Genomic DNA, 21,746 nt, shown 5'->3' on the forward strand with positions numbered 1-21,746 from the left:
TAAAGTTAATTAGTTCATTAGTTAGTCAATATCTTGAATTAGTACGTTATCCCCTACCTTTTTGAGTTTTAATAAACAGAAACAAAAGTGAACAAAAGTGGAGTCTTCATTTATCTTAGATAAGAGGAACAATTCCACAACTGTATTTAGAAAAGTCTTTAGAATTTATGACAAAAAGAAACCCACAAAAAATGTTCCCTCGCTCTGTTTGGCGAAATTATCTTTTTTAATACAAAGTAATTTTTTGCGCCCCCCAAACTAAAAATCCTGGATCCGCCCCTGATATTGATGATATAATAATGATGATAATAATCATGATGATGATGTAATAATGTCGAGACGTTGAAGAGGTCCGTTCAAGTTTTTTTTTAAATGTGATATATTGATTTTAAAGCAAGAAACAAAGAACTGAACATGGTTTTGAATTCAAATAATTTTTAGAGGTGTTACAGTTGAAAAAGCAAACCCGTCAGGTACCGCCCCTAAATATAGCGATGGCCATGACGTCATCTGCGTAATGTAATTCAAGGCGAGGTTGTCCCAGCATGCAACGAATAATGGCTGCACAACTTGGTTCAGACTCTGTGAAAGTGAATTTGACAATTTTTGGATCAAGCATCCTCTGATAGGCAAAATCGTAAAAACTACTCGCAGCAAAAAAAATTCTCGAGATGACAAAGCGGTTCATGTGGGTAATCAAATCGCGGTTTTTTTGGGGGGAGGCGGGGCCAATCGAGCGTTAAAAGACACCAAAAACATTTAAATCTTTTTGTCAAGATATTTATTGAAAAAAAAGAACAGTGATTAGGTGTTTAGCGAAGCCATATCTATTAATTAAGCCAAATATGATTTTCTGTGTCTATGGCCCTTTAAAGTATCTTCAGTTAATCATAACTCTTGTGAGAGTTCAAAAAACTGAAATGGTTACAGTAACTGAATGAATGAATGAACGCATTTTATTGAATGAATGAATTGTATTGACTCTTCGACTACTTTCAGTGCAAAGAAAACGCAAGCATATAATGTCCACAATACAAGTGACGTCTGGATACAGATGATCAGGTAAAATGCATTTTTAAGCACAACTCAGCATACAAAATTCCTCCTTGACTGCAATGAAATTAATAAGTTTTTAGAACCTGGATAATATGCTCCTAATAAATTTCACCACATTAACAAGCTGGCCAACATTACCTATATTTAATAGCTCATTCATTTTACGCACCGAGGGATTTTTCCAATAATGAAGTTTCATAAACTTCTCACGAGTTTCATTGAACGCTGGACAGACAAGAAGAAGTGAAGTTCGTCACCAGTAACATGAGCCTCGCATAATGGACATAACTGTTGAAAAGTATCTTTTGAATAACGACCATGAGGAACAGGAAGATTATGGTTGCCACGGCAAAATTTACACACATTAACTCTGAGGACTGGAGAAAGTTGCAGTAAGTATGTTTCGAAGTAAAATTTGTTCTTAATTAAACTGTCATTTGAGCACAGGGGGGTTACTTTTCACTTTATCCTGACAAATCTGCACAGTCATGTCAATAATTTTGCTTTTGATGCGCGACTTAAACCATGATTTATCAAAGTTAGAGAAATCATACCATATATTGGAATAACCACAGTGATCAGCAATACTTTTCACAGACGATATCTATTTAGACTCAAATATTTCACTTTCGCAACCAAAAATTTACCATTCTCCTGTCAATAAAGTATCGTTTGTATAGGGTAACGTCCCGTTTCCTCAAGTACCATACAGTTAGCAGTCGTTTTATTGAGGTGTAATATTTCTTCAAGAAACTTATGATGGAAAATTTCAATATGGGTGGTATTGAAACAACCCCAGACCTCACAACCACATAGCAAGAAGACGTCATGCACAATATTTGCAAAATCCACCCCCTCCCCAACCCCCCCCAAAAAGGTTGCCATGGATCTATCAAATTGTCCATTTCATTAAGATTAAAATTGACGATCTAAATCAAAGCTCGGGTCAATCGGATTAATATTGATGATTTTTCAAATGAAAATTGCTGATTTTAGAAGTTTGACCTTGAGTTGACCTTTGACCTTAAAATAGTTTTGTCCCCAATTCAGGAGGCAGTATGCAATTGCTATATAAGTTTCAAGTCAATCGGATGAAAATTGACGGTTTTTTCAAATAAAAATGGATGATTTTGGTAGTTTGACCAAAGGATGACCTTTGATCTTTGACCTCAAAATCAATAGGGTTCTCAATTGTGACGACATCTGCAACTTAGTGAAGTTTCATGACGATTGGTTTAGAATTGTGACCTGTAGGCGAGTGACAGACAGACAGACAAACAGACAGAATAACGAACACATCCGACCAATATATTTGAAAAATCTTCGATTTTGCAAGTAATAAAGTTGGCATCGCCATTTGTTCGGAAAGCTTGGACATCAAGAGGAAGATTGAGTCTGCGTGCTTTCTGTTAAAAGGAAAACTGCTCTTTTTGCTTGAGATATTTGTTTTGAAATGACATTGTTAAAAGAACCATTGTAGTTTAAAGTACAGCCAAGGTGTACATAATCACTCACAACTTCAATTTTTTCATTAACGAACATAAAATTTGTCAAATTTCGTAATTTACCTCTTGAAAAAAATGACATATGAATGAGTTACTGCAAATATGAATATAGGAGATTACTCTGTAATATGCATTGCTGTATTTTATAACTGAACTGTTCATTTTGTGTTTTTTAGGGGTAATGGCAGATTCTACTAAAAAGTGATGGCAAATCAAACTGAAAGTGAAACTGCAGATGTTGAATCGTGTTATGGTGGCAAGTGCTGCAAAGCAATGTTTACCGTTCTTCTCTGTAGCAACTCTGATGGTTTGAGAAGTGCGAGTCTTTTGTGATTGACAAGTACGCTAAACTGAGCTGGATGTATGCATGTAATTAAAGAAGACATTAAAATAATATTTTCCTGGATCAATATCCTGCACGTGACATTGAGGGCCTGCACCTGTCTGCAGAGGTGTGAAGGTTGTCTTCTTCCCGAGCAAGATGCAGCCCATGGACCAAGGAGTCCATTTCTCAAATCAAGAGGATCTATAAAAGACAACTTGTTCGGAAGTTGCTGTGAAGAGTGGATTGTTTCTCCGATGTGGGTGGGTACTCTGCTATTGAATTAATAATCATGAAGATAATACCATGACCCCCCTTCCGTGGTGGCTCCTGCAGGGGGCGGTGTTTCTATTGAAGTTAATGGATCTTAACATACACGAGATAAGGGTTTCTTAAGCTCAGACATATCTCAAGCTACATATTCAAGATTGGTAAAATAATTAGAACAACACGTAACAAGTGAAATGAGTAAGCAGGCCCTGCAAAAAATGATATAAAGATTTTGTTTTTAACTATAAAGACTCTTCCATCAAATTTAACTGATTGTTGTGGTTAAACTGTTTAAATGTTACTACGGCAGAAATTAATCAAGTTAATAAACAATTAATCAAGTTAATAAACAATTAATAATGCATGGTTGTGCTATTTTCCCAAGGTTTAAAAAAAAGATGCTGAATAATTTTTTGAAAGAATTCCCATATAACAAAGTTAAAAAACAACTTCCAGTCCCTTTAATTGTGCTAAATGGAGAGTTTTACTGAAATTGCCTTTCACGAATGAAAAATCAAACTATCTATTGAAAAACACGTACAGAATGAAATGTATTGGTTTTGAGTGTCATAATTTGATAGGAGGAAAAACTTATTGTAATCCTTTGATTAAGCTTTATTACGTAACTGAAGAAACACATTACATGATCATAAACTTAGAGGCTGTACCTCTTTTGATTATCACAACAGAGAAAGGTGGGGTCAAGATTCCCATGCAGTAAAGGTGGGATAAAAAAAATTCCCCTGGCAGGAAATGTGGGGCAAAATGCACCCCTTGTAGATATACATCTTCCTTGATCCTTTTGTTCAGTGTCCTGAATATTTTCATTTGGAATTGCCTGCTATACCATGAGAGAGCCATTCTGTGCAGGCATTCAGGACACTCGCTCAGGGGCTGCGTATGCACACAACCAAGGTTTCCAAGAGTGGATGGGCCCATCCTTCTTGCCAGTGGAATCTTTCCCCAGATTATTCTGCACAATATTCCAAGGCAGGGTTACTTGCAGGGTTGTCCATACTTCAAAATGCAATGAATCCCTGCAAAACAAAATTGGATAATCACTTTTGCAATTGAGTATTTATTATTCACTGCTTCATTATAAAATCCCCATGCTGCCTTGGCCCATGCCTCTGGGCACTCTAATGAAACGAGAACAAAACAGATAGCATGAAATAAGCAAACAAAAATTAAAGGAAATTCCAACTGACTGCCTTTTTCACCGCGTCTTTCAGTTGTCACAAAACTTTTTGCAGTAAAGGTACATTCGAGGGATGCTGAAGACAAATGGATTGTTTCTGACAACACTCGAGCCAAAACTTCCCTTATCTTTAAAATTAATGCGACATTAGACTTTACAGAAGACTCAATAACTTTCAGTCTCTTTCTTCTCTTCAGGGCTTCAAAACAGCTGTTCACACGACCTCAGGTCATCCCCAGTGCATACTCATGATCTATTCAACCCCAAATGATTCCATTCCCAAAAATAGCAAAAAAACATAAAGCAAAATTAATTAACTTGAAACCACATAATTTGTTTTCAGGTGACGGATGAGGGAATTGCAGTGGATGTATTGTATCTAGACGTTCAGAAGGCATTTGATTATGAACCACCTAAGAGGTTGTTAGCTAAGGTGAGGGATTGTGGGGTAGTTAAATGGATTGGAAACTGGCTTAGTGATAGGAAGGAAAGAGTGGATGTGAATGGGAGGAGTTCTGACTGGGCGAATGCAAGTAGTGGGTATCTAAGGGATCAGTACTGACACCATTATTATTTGTAATTTACATCAACTAGTACACCCACTCCTTACGGGAGTGACAGGAAGGGACATGTTTGTATCCTCTCTGGGGTATATAGATTACAGGAGATCTAGGCTAGAGTCCATTAGTCTGCGTCGGACGCAAAAAGTATATAATGCCTCAAGAACATCAGGTTTCCCCCCGTTCAGTTTAGTGTTAAACAGCAACAGTGACTGTTTAAAAGGGTAATCATATGTGTTTGTGGTTTATAATATTTTTTTTACTTCCGGTAGGGGTACCCCACAAAAAGCCACGATAACGTATTTATTATAAACGATAACACAGCGCTTGTCCAAGAAAGAAAAACACCTTGGGTCAAGCACAGTCAAGACTATCAGTAAGAAGTGGAAGGCATATGGTACCACCAAGATCATGCCCAGATCAGGCCGTCCCTCCAAATTGGATGACCAAGCAAGGAGGAGACTGATCAGAGAGGCCACCAAGAGGCCAATGGCAACTTTGAAAGAGCTACAGGACTTTATGGCAAAGACTGGTCACTGTGTGCATGTGAAAACAATATCCCAAGCACTCCACAAGTCTAGCCTGTACGGTAAGGTGGCAAGAAGGAAGCCATTACTCAAAAAAGTCCACCTTGATCCCGTTTGAGGTATGCAAAAAAACACACCGGAGATTCTGAAGCTATGTAACAAAAAGTTATGTGGTTTGACAAAACAAAGATGGGACGTTTTGGAATAAATGCAAAACATTACATTTGACGCAAACCTAACCCAAAACAGCACATCACCCAAAGAACACCATCCCTACATCATAGGTGTGACAATAAAGTAAATGTGACATAGGTGTGACAATAAAGCACAGGGGTGACAGCATCATGTTATGGGGATGTTTCTCATCAGCAGGGACTGGGGCACTTGTCAGGATAGAAGGGGAAAATGGAAGAAGTAAAATACAGAAAAATCCGAGAAGAAAATCTGCTACCTCTGCATGAAAGCCGAAATTGGGGGTTGAAGTTCACCTATCAGTATGGCAACGACCCGAAGCACACAGCGTAAGCTACACTGGAGTGACTAAGGAACAAAAAGATAAATGACCTTGAGTAGCCCAGTCAGAGCCCCGATCTAAATCCAATCGAAAAAATGTGGCATGACTTGAAGATTGCTGTCCATCAACGCTCCCTTCACAACTCGACTGAGCTGGAAGTTTTGTGCAGAAGAATGGCAAATATTGCCCAATCAAGGTGTGCAAAGTTGGTAGAGACATATCCAAACAGACTCATGGCTGTAATTGCTGTCGAAGGTGCAATGTAATAACTCGGGTGGGTAGGGGGGTGGGGTATCGGTAGACATTTATCCGACCAAAATATTCTAGTTTTGTATCTTTAATAAATTTTCTGAAACTTGTAGAATTTGTTTTTCACTTGGGAGTTGTGGGTTATGATGTGTAAATAAAGGTGGAAAAGTCTGATTTATTCCTATGTGGCCCCATGTCTGATTTGATTGAAAAGTCTGATTTAATTCCAGGCTAGAAAAGACAACAAAAGGGGAAAATTTTGAAAGGGGCTGTCGACTTTCTGTAGGCACTGTATATAACATGATATCTGAAAAAGTTAATGACGTATTTGGCCGAAACTTGGTGGTCAGGTCAGTTGTGTGACAAGGAAGTAGTGATTCGATTTTGGTGAAGATCCGCATCCGGTTACGAGATTTTTTTTTAAAGCGAATCTTCATCATTGAGAGTTATGGTCAAAACGATCTATAGCATGAATTTTGAAAAAACCGGGGACGAGTTATAACAAAACTTGGTGGATGAGTTGATTTGGTGACAAGCCCAAGCCAATTAGATTTTGGTTCAGGTCCAAATCCAGATCCAGCCTGTCAGTGGGATACAAAACGTACTGTAAACTATTCAGCCTGGAGGAGGTGTGTGCTCTTCTGAGTGCCATTCTATTTTATTTATTGGTTGGTTCATTATTTAGAAAACACTAAATTAAGTGAAAATTCTTGAAGATGTCACTAACCTCTCAAAAGATCTTCCTGTTGTCTCTTTGATAATTCCCCTTTCTTCTCCTCGAAACTCTTTGATGATCTTTCTTGTCCAGTAAATTCTCTCTCTTCGCTGGCAGTATGACCACGTTCATCTTCCTGCGGGCCCTCTCTCTCATTGAGACGTTTCCACCCACGTTCATCTTCCTCCGGGCCCTCTCTCTCATTGAGACGTTTCCACCCACGTTCATCTTCCTCCGGGCCCTCTCTCTCATTGAGACGTTTCCACCCACGTTCATCTTCCTCCGGGCCCTCTCTCTCATTGAGACGTTTCCACCCACGTTCATCTTCCTCCGGGCCCTCTCTCTCATTGAGACGTTTCCACCCACGTTCATCTTCCTCTGGGCCCTCTCTCTCATTGAGACGTTTCCACCCACGTTCATATTCCTCCAGGCCCTCTCTCTCATTGAGACGTTTCCACCCACGTTCATCTTCCTCCGGGCCCTCTCTCTCACGGTGGACACTCCACTTACGTTCATCTTCCTCCGGGCCCTCTCTCTCATGGTGGACACCCCACCCACGTTCATCTTCCTCCGGGCCCTCTCTCTCATTGAGACGTTTCCACCCACGTTCATCTTCCTCCGGGCCCTCTCTCTCACGGTGGACACTCCACTTACGTTCATCTTCCTCCGGGCCCTCTCTCTCATGGTGGACACCCCACCCACGTTCATCTTCCTCCGGGCCCTCTCTCTCATTGAGACGTTTCCACCCACGTTCATCTTCCTCCGGGCCCTCTCTCTCACGGTGGACACTCCACTTACGTTCATCTTCCTCCGGGCCCTCTCTCTCATGGTGGACACCCCACCCACGTTCATCTTCCTCCGGGCCCTCTCTCTCATTGAGACGTTTCCACCCACGTTCATCTTCCTCCAGGCCCTCTCTCTCATTGAGACGTTTCCACCCACGTTCATCTTCCTCCGGGCCCTCTCTCTCACGGTGGACACTCCACTTACGTTTATCTTCCTCTTGGCCCTCTCTTTCACGAGTTATGTCCTTTTTTTCCTCCTCTCGTTTTTCTGCTTCATTATGACCAGGATGATTTTTGAAAGATTCTTCCTCTTTATCGATGGGCACTCCCATGTTCTCAACAAGGCAGTTCAGCAATAATATTGTGCTAAATAACGGTATCTTCATAATCATCTTGATTGGTACCTGCAAAGGCAAACATTTGTGGAACATGAAAAACACAATTTTAAATAACATTAGGCACAATAGTTTCGACATTTTTCTTCCATGTTTCAGCTACTCAACTGCTTCGTCATTTCTGATTTCATGGCTTATTTCTCACAAAATTGTGATACATGGATGGCATCGATGCTGTAAGAAAATATGCAAACGTTAATGTATTCTTCAGCGCAGACATGTATTTTTCAAACCTGACTCCAGCGCAGGTGGCGACGATGGTCACTCCTCTCTTGGGACGAACAGGCAAGCAGGTTGTCTTCAGGTCGTCATATCATCTTAACAGCAGCGAATGATCTGACGTTCAGACCTTTAAGCCGCTTGGGCGTGGCAAAGACTTGAGGGATCAAAGTTCGTAGGTGGTGGAGTTCTTGGGAGCAAAGGTCGTGGCCGGCCCTTTGACTCGTCGCATCACATCTTCATTGGTGCACCCACCAGCCAATGCCCCCTTTACTGCCAATCATTTCAGAGAATGACTCTTCCTTCAAATGGACTCTACTTTCTTTCTCCTCGACAGATTTTCCTGCTCAGCGGTTTTTCCCGCTCAGCACTTTTGTAAAGTACGGACGTTGTCGTCACCTTCGTCTTTAATGTGGTTGTGTGTGGTGCTGTGTGAAAGTGTTAAAAAATAAAGAAAGGGAATTGAAATGTTCCTGGGATTTGAAAGAAAGGGGGGCAATGCTCCCAGGATTTGTGGCATCCATGCTGTACTTCTCGAGGCTGGTGGAAATGTTGCACTTGTGCTGTTGCATGCAGTACTGTACTTGGTTTGGAGCACAAACATCATCCCAACTAGCTGGGAGAGGGGCCTTGTTATCCCTCTCTGGAAAGAGTGCCGGGCAAGTGCCGGGCCTCAGTGCCGGGCAAGGCCTTTGCTCAGATATTTATTGATCGGGTTTGCTAGCATCTGCTTGAGCACCAGTGCTCAGAGCAGCCTGGCTTTACACCAAAGAGAAACGATTGACTGTATCCTTGCTCTTTGGGTCCTTACCGAAGGCAGGCAAGAGTTTCAGCAGGGGCTGCTCGCAGCCTATGTTAATCTCCACAAAGCATTTGATTCAATGAATCAGGATGCCCTCTAGAGGATCCTCAGTCTTCGTGGGGTGCGAAGTCTTCGTGGGGTTCCTGTTGTCTCTTTGATAATTCCCCTTTCTTCTCCTCGAAACTCTTTGACGATCTTTCTTGTCCCGGAAATTCTCTCTCTTCGCTGGCAGGTGGGGGGGCCTAAAGGTGCTGAATGGGGATCACGGGTCTCCTAGATTCAAGGCTGACAGGTACATACACAAAGACTTGGTGGACAAATTGGTTGTGTGACAAGGATGAATCGATTTGATTTTGGTAAAGATCTGGATCCAGATTTGAGAATATTTTAATATAAATGGGGACAAAGAGTGATTCTTCTACATTCAGAGATGGGTCCAACAATTAGAGATATACTCGTATTATACACTACCAGTCAAAAGTTTAGGTACATGCAACATTTTTTGATATTTTGCTCTTTAATGTGCAAAATGAACATAAGATGTGAACAAACCTCTTACCAAAGATATACAGTATCTGCTTATCTACTGATCATATATTGTACTTCAACGCATCTTTCTTATGTGAAACGTAGGTTGAAAGCAATTTTTGGAAATAGGTCGTTTGTGTTTTTGTGTTTTGGATTGCATGAACATGGGTGCCAAAGCTCAGCTAATGCCAGAAAAAAGACAAGCAATTGTAACTTTGAGAAAAGAAGGCCAATGCTTGAGACAAATTGCAAAAATATTACAACTGTCAGTAAATGCAGTTGCTTGTGCCTTTAAACAACATAACATAACTGTTAAAAATGTGGATAGAAAATATTCTGTTCGAAAAAGAATCATAACATAATTGCAGGACAAGTAATCTGAGTCACCAGTCTGCGCAACAGACGGCTTGCAGCACCGGAAATTAGAGCCCAGCAAAACAGCTCCAGCATTGCAACTGTTTCAAGGCCTTCTTTTCTGGCTGGAATAGCCGAATCCACTAATTAGAAGGCGTGTCCGCATACTTTTGGGCATGTAGTGTGTGTGTGTGTGCATATATATATATATATATATATATATATATATATATATATATATATAGTTGCGGTTTTGAGGTTGCACAGTGAGTCTAATAAAGGTTAAAACATGTAGTCACACAAGCAACATGTAGCCTCGCAATAGTATAGTTATGTCTTAGTATTTGTAAGCTTAGTTCCTTTCCATCGTTAGTTCTGCGTTGAGTAAGAGCCATGAGAAAATAGGCCCGACTGCCACCGATCATCCTACGTCCGTAGCCTCAATCCCTTTTGTGTTAGCGTTGGTTCATTTTGGGCGAGTTAACATGAGGCAGGCTAGGAATGTCAGGAGGACCGAGGCAGAGCGGCAGAAGCGCTGACGGTAAGCAGGAGCTGCCAATCAGAGCTCAGAGGTGGTGATGGCGGCGTTGCGTCACAGGGCGTGGTGAGAAGGATCGAGAATGTTCCAGAAGGTTTGGGGGGCATAGCTATAAGACCCGCTGCGCAAAACCCTCGACAGGACTCGCGAGAGAGGGACGTGAACTAAAGGACTTGCGTGCACACGGCAGTTAAAAGGGGACTTGCATGAGGACTAGTGCGGGAACACCGATGAGTAAAGGACTTGTGGCAAACAGGATTACACAGGACTCGCCGCAGATGAACACAGGACTTGGTGAGCGGTGAAAGCTGTTGAACACAGGACTAGCGCGGAAGAGGATCGTTATAAAGAACTTGCACGAGAACTCGCACGCGCTAACCAGCTCGGAGGATCGAGAAAGAGGAGTTGGCCACGTGTGAGAACTGTACATAAACGCGGGTGCAGCCAGACGCGCATTAAGCCAATATGCAGTGCATTTGAGACGCGCGAGTGAGAACGGCTGAATAATCGCCAGCCGCGCTAAAGTCCCGCCCTTTGCCGTTCCGCCCCATCATCTGCCTTGTTCGGGAGACGCGCTACGAGTCACTGCCTTTGCCTGCCACCATCTTCGCGGGACGTGTCGGGGCCGTGGAGAGCCGGACGCGGACCGTCTCTGGACGACCACATCGACACGTTGGGAACATGTACCCATCTGCAATTCCCTGTGTGAGTGTAAGTCGGGCCCGTTGTCTGGAGTAGTTAAGACTGTTTAAGGCTACTCTGTGTCTCTGCATCCCTGAACATTGTATATACATGTGGGAATAATTAAAACCTTTGTCCTTCCTTTCTTCCTGATTCGATCGTTCCTGTGGTTTATTCATTGACTAAGCGTGGCACGAGCACAACCGCTCTAATCGGGTTCCAACCTCTAGGTAACGGCGCGGACCACGTGTACGCAATCCGCTCGGCATACTCAAACCACACGTGTTCGTGCGAGGCTTGTTTCCTCGCTCCCAGGGCAGCGCGGGGAATTAGGTACGAGCGAAAAGTGGTCCCGAAATCCAACTCCGCGTTTGTCCAGAAGGGACGTAATAAGCCTCGGTTCCGCCAAGCCCAGAAAGACAAGGGGATTAATCCCCCCTTGGTAAGGGGAAGAAGGGCTGCGTAGAGAACCGTAACAATATATATGAGCTTGGCTCGGCTCGCTACGCTCGCCTCACCATGCGTCGTTACTGAGGAACGGGCTTATTTTCGCTGAGGATAATGACTGTACCTGAGTTGCTGTGTTGTCATGATTTACACCAATCATAATACAAACAATTATTTTGCACAAATATATTTGTTGTTTGTGATATTACATTTTTATAGGCAATTTAGGTTAAAGATTTAGGTTGAAAAATTTTTTTTTTCAATAAAGAACCCCTCAGCACATACATAGGGGAGGGGTAGGTGCAGACTGGAAGTTTGGGATGATTACACCTCACCACCACGTAATTCAAAACACCTCACCACCAAGTAATTTAAAATGCCTCACCCCCACGTAATTTAAAACACCTCACCCCCACCAAATTCAAAACACCTCACCACCACGTAATCCAAAACACCTCACTCCCATGTAATTAAAAACACCTCACCACCATGTAATTCAAAACACCTCACCACCACATAATTCAAAACACCTCACCACCACGTAATTCAAAACACCTCACCACCATGTAATTCAAAACACCTCACCACCACATAATTCAAAACACCTCACCACCACATAATTCAAAACACCTCACCACCAGGTAATTCAAAATACCTCACCACCATGTAATTCAAAACACCTCACCACCAAGTAATTCAAAACACCTCACCACTACACAATTTAAAACACCTCACCACCAAGTAATTCAAACCACCTCATCACCAACTAATTCAAAACACCTCACCACCACATAATTAAAAACACCTCACCACCAAGTAATTCAAAACACCTCACCACCAAGTAATTCAAAACACCTCACCAACACATAATTTAAAACACCTCACCAACCCATAATTGAAAACACCTCACCACCACATAATTCAAAACACCTCACCACCAATTAATTCAAAACACCTCAACACTAAGTAATTTAAAATACCTCACCACCAAGTAATTCAAAACATCTCATCAGCAACTAATTCAAAACACCTCACCACCACATAATTAAAAACACCTCACCACCGAATAATTCAAAACACCTCACCACCATGTAATTTAAAAACACCTCACCACCATGTCATTTAAAAACACCTCACCACCACATAATTCAAAACACCTCACCACCAAGTAATTCAAAATACCCACCACCATGTAATTCACAACACCTCACCACCAAGTATTTCAAAACACCTCACCACTACACAATTTAAAACACCTCACCACCAAGTAATTCAAACCACCTCATCAGCAACTAATTCAAAACACCTCACCACCACATAATTAAAAACACCTCACCACCAAGTAATTCAAAACACCTCACCACCAAGTAATTCAAAACACCTCACCAATACATAATTTAAAACACCTCACCAACCCATAATTTAAAACACCTCACCACCACGTAATTCAAAACACCTCACCACCATTTAATTCAAAACACCTCAACACTAAGTAATTTAAAATACCTCACCACCAAGTAATTCAAAACATCTCATCACCAACTAATTCAAAACACCTCACCACCACATAATTAAAAACACCTCACCACCGAATAATTCAAAACACCTCACCACCACGTAATTTAAAAACACCTCACCACCATGTCATTTAAAAACACCTCACCACCACATAATTCAAAATACCTCACCACCACGTGATTCAAAACCATCACCACGTTATTAAAAACACTTCACAACCATGGAAACAAAAGTTTGAGGGAGTAGTTCAGTGACAACACAGACACTGCCCAGATATGTAGACATATAGATAAATGAATGTACCTGAGTTGCTGTTTTGTCATGGTTTACACCAATCATAATTCAAACAATTATTTTGCACACATGTATTTGTAATATACGTGAAATTACCTTTATATAAACAATTGAAGTTGAAAACTTAAGTTGAAAAAATTTTTTTTCCCCAAAAAAGAAAGAAAAGAATTGGACATTTTTCCCAAATTAATACACTTAGGACATACCAACGGGAGAGATATGTGCATTCCAGAAGTTTGGTACGATTTCACAAAAGTTTGAGGGAGTAGTTCAGTGACAAGACAAGACAACACAACACAGGACAGGATTGACACTGTACAGATATATATATATATATATATATATATATATATATATATATATATATATATATATATATGTATGTATATATATATATATATATATATATATATATATATATATATATACATATATATATTTATATATATATATTTATATATATATATACAGACTTGGCATTTAATATGGAATATTTTTTTGGGGGGGTGAACTTACTCTTCAAGATGTCTTAGAACCAAAAGTTCATTGGAATTATGTTGAAATTATTCAACATTTTGTTAATGTGACCTTTAAAAGAAACAAAAACCACATTTGCCATTTCGAAACAAATAAATTGATCCTTGAAAGTGATGTAAACTGATATCGAACTCAATTCACGGACAGTACTGTGTTAAACTTCTGTACGTTTTCCAGAAGTATCTCTTTATTTTGCACATTAGCCAAATGTTTTTTTAACAAAAACAAAAGTTAAATTACGACTGGGATTACAGATAGTAAAATTACAGTTCAGTACTTCGTGTAACCCCCACGAGCATTCAGGAGAGCACGTACACGTTGAGGCATGCTGTTCACGAGATTTGCCAAGGTTTGGACAGGAAGCGCTTGCCATGCAGTGACAATAGCCTGCTGCAATTCACGCACAGAGGTCGGCTGCTGGTCCAAGTGGTCGATTTGACGCGTTAATTCTGCCCACAAGTTCTCTATCGGATTCATATCCGGGGACATGGCAGGCCACTCGACATGCTCTACACCACGGTCAGCAAGAAAGTGTTGGATCATGCGAGCACGATGAGGCCGTGCATTGTCATCTTGGAAGACAATGTTTCCTCGAAAGACTGCACGAGCAAATGGAAGCAATGTTTATTCCAGAATGGCCCTGTACTTGAACTGGTTCAGGTTTCCATTCAGAACAACCAGGTCAGTTTTGCCCCCTGCATGAAAAGCAGCCCAAACGGTCACCCCACCACCTCCAGCTTGGACTCTTGGCACTATACAATCTTTGTTGTAGGCTTCATGCACTTGTCTGTGCACTCGGACGCGGCCATCTTGACGATAGACCAAAAATCTAGACTCGTCACTGAAGGTCACGTGATTCCAGTGTCCTGGCTGCCATTGACGGTGCTCTCTGGCCCACTGCAATCGGCGCTGGCGGTGTTGTCTGGTCAGGCATGGCTTCCTCAGGGGATGCCTGGCATGATAGCCTGCTTGAACCAGTCGTTGGTTGACTAGCCTTCTGGATACAGGCACATTCGTCAGTTGCTGCCACTCAGACCTAAGCCGATTAGCTGATTTGGAATGGCCATTGCGGACTAACCGGTGCAGCTGGCCATCATCCCTCCTTGTGGTTCTGCGGGGACGTCCCGGCCTCGTTATTGGAGTAGGGACACCCCTCTGAGCATTTCGTTTCAGGATCTTTGACACCTGACCTTGAGTGATGCCATACTGCCGAGCAATAGCACGCTGTTTCATGCCGTAATTTCGTAAAGCCACCACTCCATGACAAAAAGCATTGTCGAGTTGACGGACCATCTCCAGAGGAAGCGGCAATAACTTCTGGAGATGCGCAGCAGTTGTTTGCCACTAATTCAGAACGCAACAACCCTTGTATACCCGACTGTAAAGCCAATAATCAAATGCACCTGTCCGTACATTTTGCCATGCCACCTGTGATATAATCCTGTTGTTGACTTCTTGCTGCGACAGACAATCAGTGACATGGTTCTTTTAACAAATAAATCACCAAAGTGTAAAAGAAATTCACCCGATTGATACACTGAGTTAAGAAAGTAAACCCAAGTCAAGAACAAAAAAATGTTCCATATTAAATGCCAAGTCTGTATATATACACTTTGGTGATTTATTTGTTAAAAGAACCATGTCACTGATTGTCTGTCGCAGCAAGAAGTCAACAACAGGATTATATCACAGGTGGCGTGGCAAAATGTACGGACAGGTGCATTTGATGATTGGCTTCACAGTCGGGTATACAAGGGTTGTTGCGTTCTGTATTAGTGGAAAACAACTGCTGCACATCCCCAAAAGTTATTGCCGCTTCCTCTGGAGATGGTCCGACAACTCGACAATGCTGTTTGTCATGGAGTGGTGGCTTTACGAAATTACGGCATGAAACAGCGTGCTATTGCTCGGCAGTGTCGCATCACTCAAGGTCAGGTGTCAAAGATCCTGAAACGAAATGCTCAGAGGGGTGTCCCTCCTCCAATACCGAGGCCAGGACGTCCCCGCAGAACCACAAGGAGGGATGATCGCCAGCTGCACCGGTTAGTCCGCAATGGCAGTACCAAGTCAGCTAATCGGCTTAGGTCTGAGTGGCAGCAACTGACAAATGTGCCTGTATCCAGAAGGCTAGTCAACCAACGACTGGTTCAAGCAGGCTATCGTGCCAGGCGTCCGCTGAGAAAGCCATGCCTGACCAGACAACACCGCCAGCGCCGATTGCAGTGGGCCAGAGAGCACCGTCAATGGCAGCCAGGACACTGGAATCACGTGATCTTCAGTGGCGAGTCTAGATTTCTGGTCTATCGTCAAGATGGCCACGTCCGAGTCTGCAGACAAGTGCATGAAGCCTACAACAAAGATTGTATAGTGCCAAGAGTCCAAGCTGGAGGTGGTGGGGTGACCGTTTGGGCTGCTTTTCATGCAGGGGGCAAAACTGACCTGGTTGTTCTGAATGGAAACCTGAACCAGTTCAAGTACAGGGCCATTCTGGAAGAAACATTGCTTCCATTTGCTCGTGCAGCTGTATATATATATATATATATATATATATATATATATATATATATATATATATATATATATACTGTATATATATATATATATATATATATATATATATATATATATATATATATATATATATATATATATATATATATATATATATATATATATTGTGGTTTTTAGAACCCTCCACTTTGTAAATATTGTAATAATCCCTTATCAATAATCCCCTGTAAATATGCCCATTTTGGAGTAAAAGGTCAAAGGTCGCACCCTAGTTCGGCCACGAGCAACATGTAGCACACCATAGGATCTTCTTTAGTTATTTCATTAGTATGTGTTTCAGGTAAGGATCTGTTCCCAATAGTTTGACTCTGCATTGCATTAATCAAATAACCTAGGACCCTTTTTCCAATCCTATTCATATTGCAGCGTAGCCTTCCTCCAAATTGGGCTCCGTTGCTTGCCAGTAGCGTTCGCTGCCTGGCTCAGCCGCCATTACGCACGCGGTCAAGCTGGAGAGGAAGAGTGGAGCGCCAAGAACGAAGGCGTGGCCCCTCAATGCCCCATCAAGGGGCGGACCGGTGAGCGCTCGCGACCACTCAGAGCCGAGGCCAGCTCACCGGTAGGCGGATCCAAAAGGCAAGCGGCTTGATACGCGAGTGGGCAATAAAAGCGGGTGCGTGGGACTACTTCGGGAGATGCAAGAGATGCGGGAGATGCGCAAGAGATGCAAGAGATGCGGGGGATGAGCCAGATGAGTGAGAAAAGAGAGGTGCCCGGGAGAACGATTTGAAAGGAGTCCTTGCTTGCCATTTATGAACCATTGGAGGCACACAACTGGCGAAGGCTCAGGGACAATTTGTTGCGTACGCCGCATCCCAGTCTTCCACCCCGCGATATAATTGTCCGCTCACGTTAAGCGCCACGTGAAGCTGCCGGCCGCTTGCCGCGGTACGAATGAGCACCCGGAGCGTGGACCGGAGCAGAGCGCGAGCCTGGAGCGGGACCTCGACGCCTACCACCTGCCCGGACCCTTCTCTTCCTTCCCACCACCACCACCACCTATTCATGTAAGTGTGTTTGTACTGTCCTGGACGTGTGATAAAATAAGAGTGTATTAGGTTTGCCCTGTGTATCTTCTTCTTCTTCTTCCCTGTACATACCCTTTCGTTTCTTCCTTGGTTTTGGTTTTGTACATAATTAATAAACCTGTGTTCTTCCTTCTTATTCTTTGGGTTTCCTCTCATCCGGTCGCTTTAGTGATTTCTCCATTAATATACGTGGCACGATTTGGCCAACGCCCAGGATCGGGTTAGTTTTATTGCTAACGGCTCGAGCTTCGGATTGCTAAACCGCTCGGCAATCTTCCATCTTGTCCGTGGCTCGAGCAGAAGTATCGCCCTGCTTTGCGGAGAGGGGGGCAAAGGTATCTGGGAACCCGTTGACCAGTCACCCTGGTCAACCTCAACCCGCAAAGGAGCGCGATATCTTCTAGGACTCGGACGGCCAGCTTAATAGACGAGGCGATTAACCCCCCCTCGGTAAGGGGAGCGCCGTAACCAGAGATCCGTAACACAATTGGTGTCAGGAGTGGGATTTGAAGCCCGAACCAAATTTAAATCAATCGGAAAAAATTTGGTGAAACTTACGAGCGGCCGAAATTTTGTATAACATCCAAATTGAGTCGTGCCATGGATAGTCAAGGCGATTGGATGCCGGTAGGGGAGAATGAGGAGGTATAATCGACCCAGGACCCCAGGGAAGAGGTGGGAGTAATGCAGGAGGAAAGCAAAGAAGGTGCGGTAGCGGGGGTTGCAGGTGCACAAGATGGCGGCGCCTCACACGTGGCAACGAGGGCCGCGCCCGCTGCACAAATCGGGGGGATGAATGTGCAGGACCTCATGGCGCTATTCCCACCGGCACCTGGTCGTCGTGGCCAGCCATTGCACGAACTCAAAAAAAATTTTTTTTTTTTTTTCACTAAATTTTTTACGCTCGTAATTTTGAGTACATGAAGCGCACTCCAGGTCCAAATATCCCACTCCTGACACCAATTTTGTTGCAGATCTCAGGTTTGTCGACGTACTAAGGGGGGGTTAAGCCCTACTCCCCCTCGAACTCCGAGTCCACGAGGCCGCCACCCACACTACACTCGTGGTGGACGGATTGCTAAGCAATTCCAGCCGCCGAGCCCGCAGCTACGCATGGAAGGGTTAAAGGTCACGACCCGAGTACCTTCGACACATGCAGCTGTGAGAACGGGGACTGAACCTCGTATGAGTCACGCTGGTATTTAACGCCCGAGCGGTTGTGCGTCGCATAACTCGTGCCGTTAACACTATTGAACCCGATTGAGCGGTTTTAATTCGTGCAATGCTAGGCCAATGGTGAAAGGACGATGACGGCCAGGTTGGAAACGAACTACAGGATTTATTACAATGTACAATATTCACAGGAAAAGGACACAGCGAAGAATCTTAACGGCCTTACCTACCCCCCAGACAAGGGCCCTCAGATTCGTTTTGGGGAAGGGGAGGAAGAGGGGAATGTGCCCAAAGTGCGGCCGCTCGTGCAGTTTGCCTGTACGGGCTCGTTTGGCAGATACCCCCAAGGATCGCTCCAACACCAGGACACTACAGCCGGGGATGTTCGCGGCAGGGGCATTGATCACGGTCGTGCACGTAGCAGGAATCCAAGGAGCGTATCTCAAGGTCAGCGAGGCAGAGCGCATATGCAGGGAGTCCAGGCAGAGAGATCGTCGGGGCAGAGAGAGCGTCGGGGCAGAGAGAGTTCAGAGTGCTGAGCCGGAGAATCCAGAGAGAGAGAGCGGGGGTCCGGGCCGGGTTTTATAGCCCCCCCGGAGCCCCACTCAGAAGTTCCACGGGCCTCCATTGGCCGCCTGGGGTCACATGTCGTGACAGCCCCTTATTGGTCACCTTCAGCTCCCATTGGCTGCTCGCTGCTCACCGGCCACGCCCTCCAGCTCCTCCCTCGGGACTGCAAGGCCTGTCCTATTCCCATGACAAGGCACTTATGGCTTCAATGAGGCCTACCATTACTCTACCTGCCTCAACGCATCCTAACACTGGGAAGGAGACTATACTTCGCATTTAATAAGAAATAACTAATTAAGCGAGGCTACATGTTGTGGTGTAACTAACTATGGGGGGGGGGGGGGGGGGGGGTTGCCTTTATTGACAAAACCGCAACAATATATATATATATTTTTATATATATATATATATATTTATATAGCATGATATTTCAAAAAGTCGTGGACAGATTATGACAAAGCTTGTGGATGATTTCAGTCAGTGACAAGAACAAGCTGATTAGACCTTGGTTCAGGTCTGGATCCAGATCCGGCCTATCAGTGGGATACAAAACGTAAATTGTGCAGCCTGGCAGTGGTACGCGCTCTACCGAGTGCCGTTCCAGTTATTACTTGGACTCCGATTCACTTGGGCTTGCTTACTCAGACAGGCCCACCCTATGAACTATTCATATTGCATTTTTTTGAATTAACTTGATTTGTTGTGAACAAGCTCAGACTGGCAGCTTTGAGATTCCTCGATAAAAGTATGGGTTTCTACAAATTTCTACACATTTACATATTCAGGTTTAGCTCATCTATTAAACCACTCAAGACATGAGCACCAAATGTTTAAAATGTCTACATCAAAAGGTTTACTTTTCTTTCATTTGAAAATGCAATTGTTGTTTTCAAATTGTTTTTTTTTTTGTGCCTTAGACACCCCCTGGCCCTCACTGATGAACATCTGAAGGATTGAGGAAGATTCCTTTGACCACCTCTGAGAAAAATGGCGACACACACACACACACACACACACACACACACACACACACACACACACACACACACACACAAACACGGCTCTCTTATATCATAGAATCTCGGTCCGAGAACATATAGAACGCTCCGCATTGCATTGGTGTTGCTGTTTTTTTACAGTGAAAACATAGTCATAACGTTATGTTCCAAACGTCCATATTGTTATTATTGAACAACATTGTTTCATGACTCGACAAAAACTCAGCTTTGATAAAATCTGCTTCCAGAGTCAGCAAACCTTAGACACCAAATACAAGGGGAATTGCAAGTTCATTACCGTTAGTCATCACGCTTTAGTCACTGTGCCTGGCATGTTGTTTTGCTGGAAATGTTACCCACGTTTTTGTCAACAATTTTGAGTGACTATAGAAACAGTTTGTTTTTGAAGCTCAATTGTGTAGTCGGTCTATCAATATTTGGGGCATGATTCTCTCATTTTAAAAATCTGTATTAGAAAAGTTGCTGTGTCTGTCTGTATGTTTGTCATCTTATAACTTGAGAACGGATTAAGGGATTAACGGATTAAAAATAAATCCAACTGCAGTGGATTCAAGGAACCCTCGGGAAGGTTTGTGTCAGGGGGAAAAGAAAAATAAGGTCGGCTTGTGTGTGTGGGTACATGGGCACACGTGTCGAAACTGCAAAGGCCAACTTGTGACGCTGGCTATCCCTGCACGGAGTGCAGGAAATCCCTGGAATTCCTTTTTGGTTCTTGCTCTGTAGGTTAGCCATCGCAGCGATGCTGAGGAAATGGAAAGCCCCATTTTTTAAAGCAATTATGCAAAAGCAGAGACAAGGACACCTCAGAGCTTGTTTTCTGCCATGGCCCGTGCCTAATACGTACCCCAGACAGTTTGATCAAAAGAAAGAAGAGAGAGAGGAAGGGCGAGAAATTATTTTAATTTTGTTCTTTCTCTTCGTGTGTTGTTGTGTATTATTCACAATTCAGCATCGAAAAAGGCTCTAATGAATATCAGATTATCACTATCCCCTCCTTGCTCCCTGAGTGTACAGTTCATCCGATATCTATACACCGCCTCATTTTATTTTTCCAATTAACAACATGTTTTTTTTTTCCAATTACACAGATTGGTATTCCAATCAGTGATGCGATGGGTCTTATATTCAAGTTACATCTAAAATTGGGACACACTTTCCCAACACTTTGGGACTTTCTATTTATATTATTGTGTAAAATGCCAGGGGCATATAAAAGGCCCCTTTTTATAAGGGTATGTGCCATGTGGCAAAGTATAGAAAATAATGACCATTCCATAGCTTGTAGAGAATGGCAAACAATACAAAACAAGAAGACGTCATGCGGAGCACGATACCTGCAAAATACGCCCCGCCCCAAAGTTTTCCATTGGT

The 21,746-nt window shown here is 43.1% G+C and overlaps 1 protein-coding gene across 1 annotated transcript in view; it reads right to left on the reverse strand.

Moving 5' to 3' along the window:
- Positions 1 to 764: 764 nt before the first annotated feature.
- Positions 765 to 21,746, reverse strand: part of LOC144888135 (uncharacterized) — a 639,726-nt gene continuing 618,744 nt past the window's right edge. Inside the window, exons 2-3 of the mRNA XM_078774072.1 lie at positions 6,929 to 8,105; positions 765 to 4,190 (exon numbers count right to left, since the gene is read on the reverse strand). Coding sequence (XP_078630198.1) covers positions 4,150 to 4,190; positions 6,929 to 8,093 — 1,206 coding nt within the window. The 5' untranslated portion in view covers positions 8,094 to 8,105 and the 3' untranslated portion in view covers positions 765 to 4,149. The remainder of the gene's footprint in view (positions 4,191 to 6,928; positions 8,106 to 21,746) is intronic.

This window comes from Myxine glutinosa, chromosome 3 (genome assembly GCF_964187855.1).
Source record: "Myxine glutinosa chromosome 3, kmMyxGlut1.1, whole genome shotgun sequence".
Taxonomy (NCBI): Eukaryota; Metazoa; Chordata; class Myxini; order Myxiniformes; family Myxinidae; genus Myxine; species Myxine glutinosa.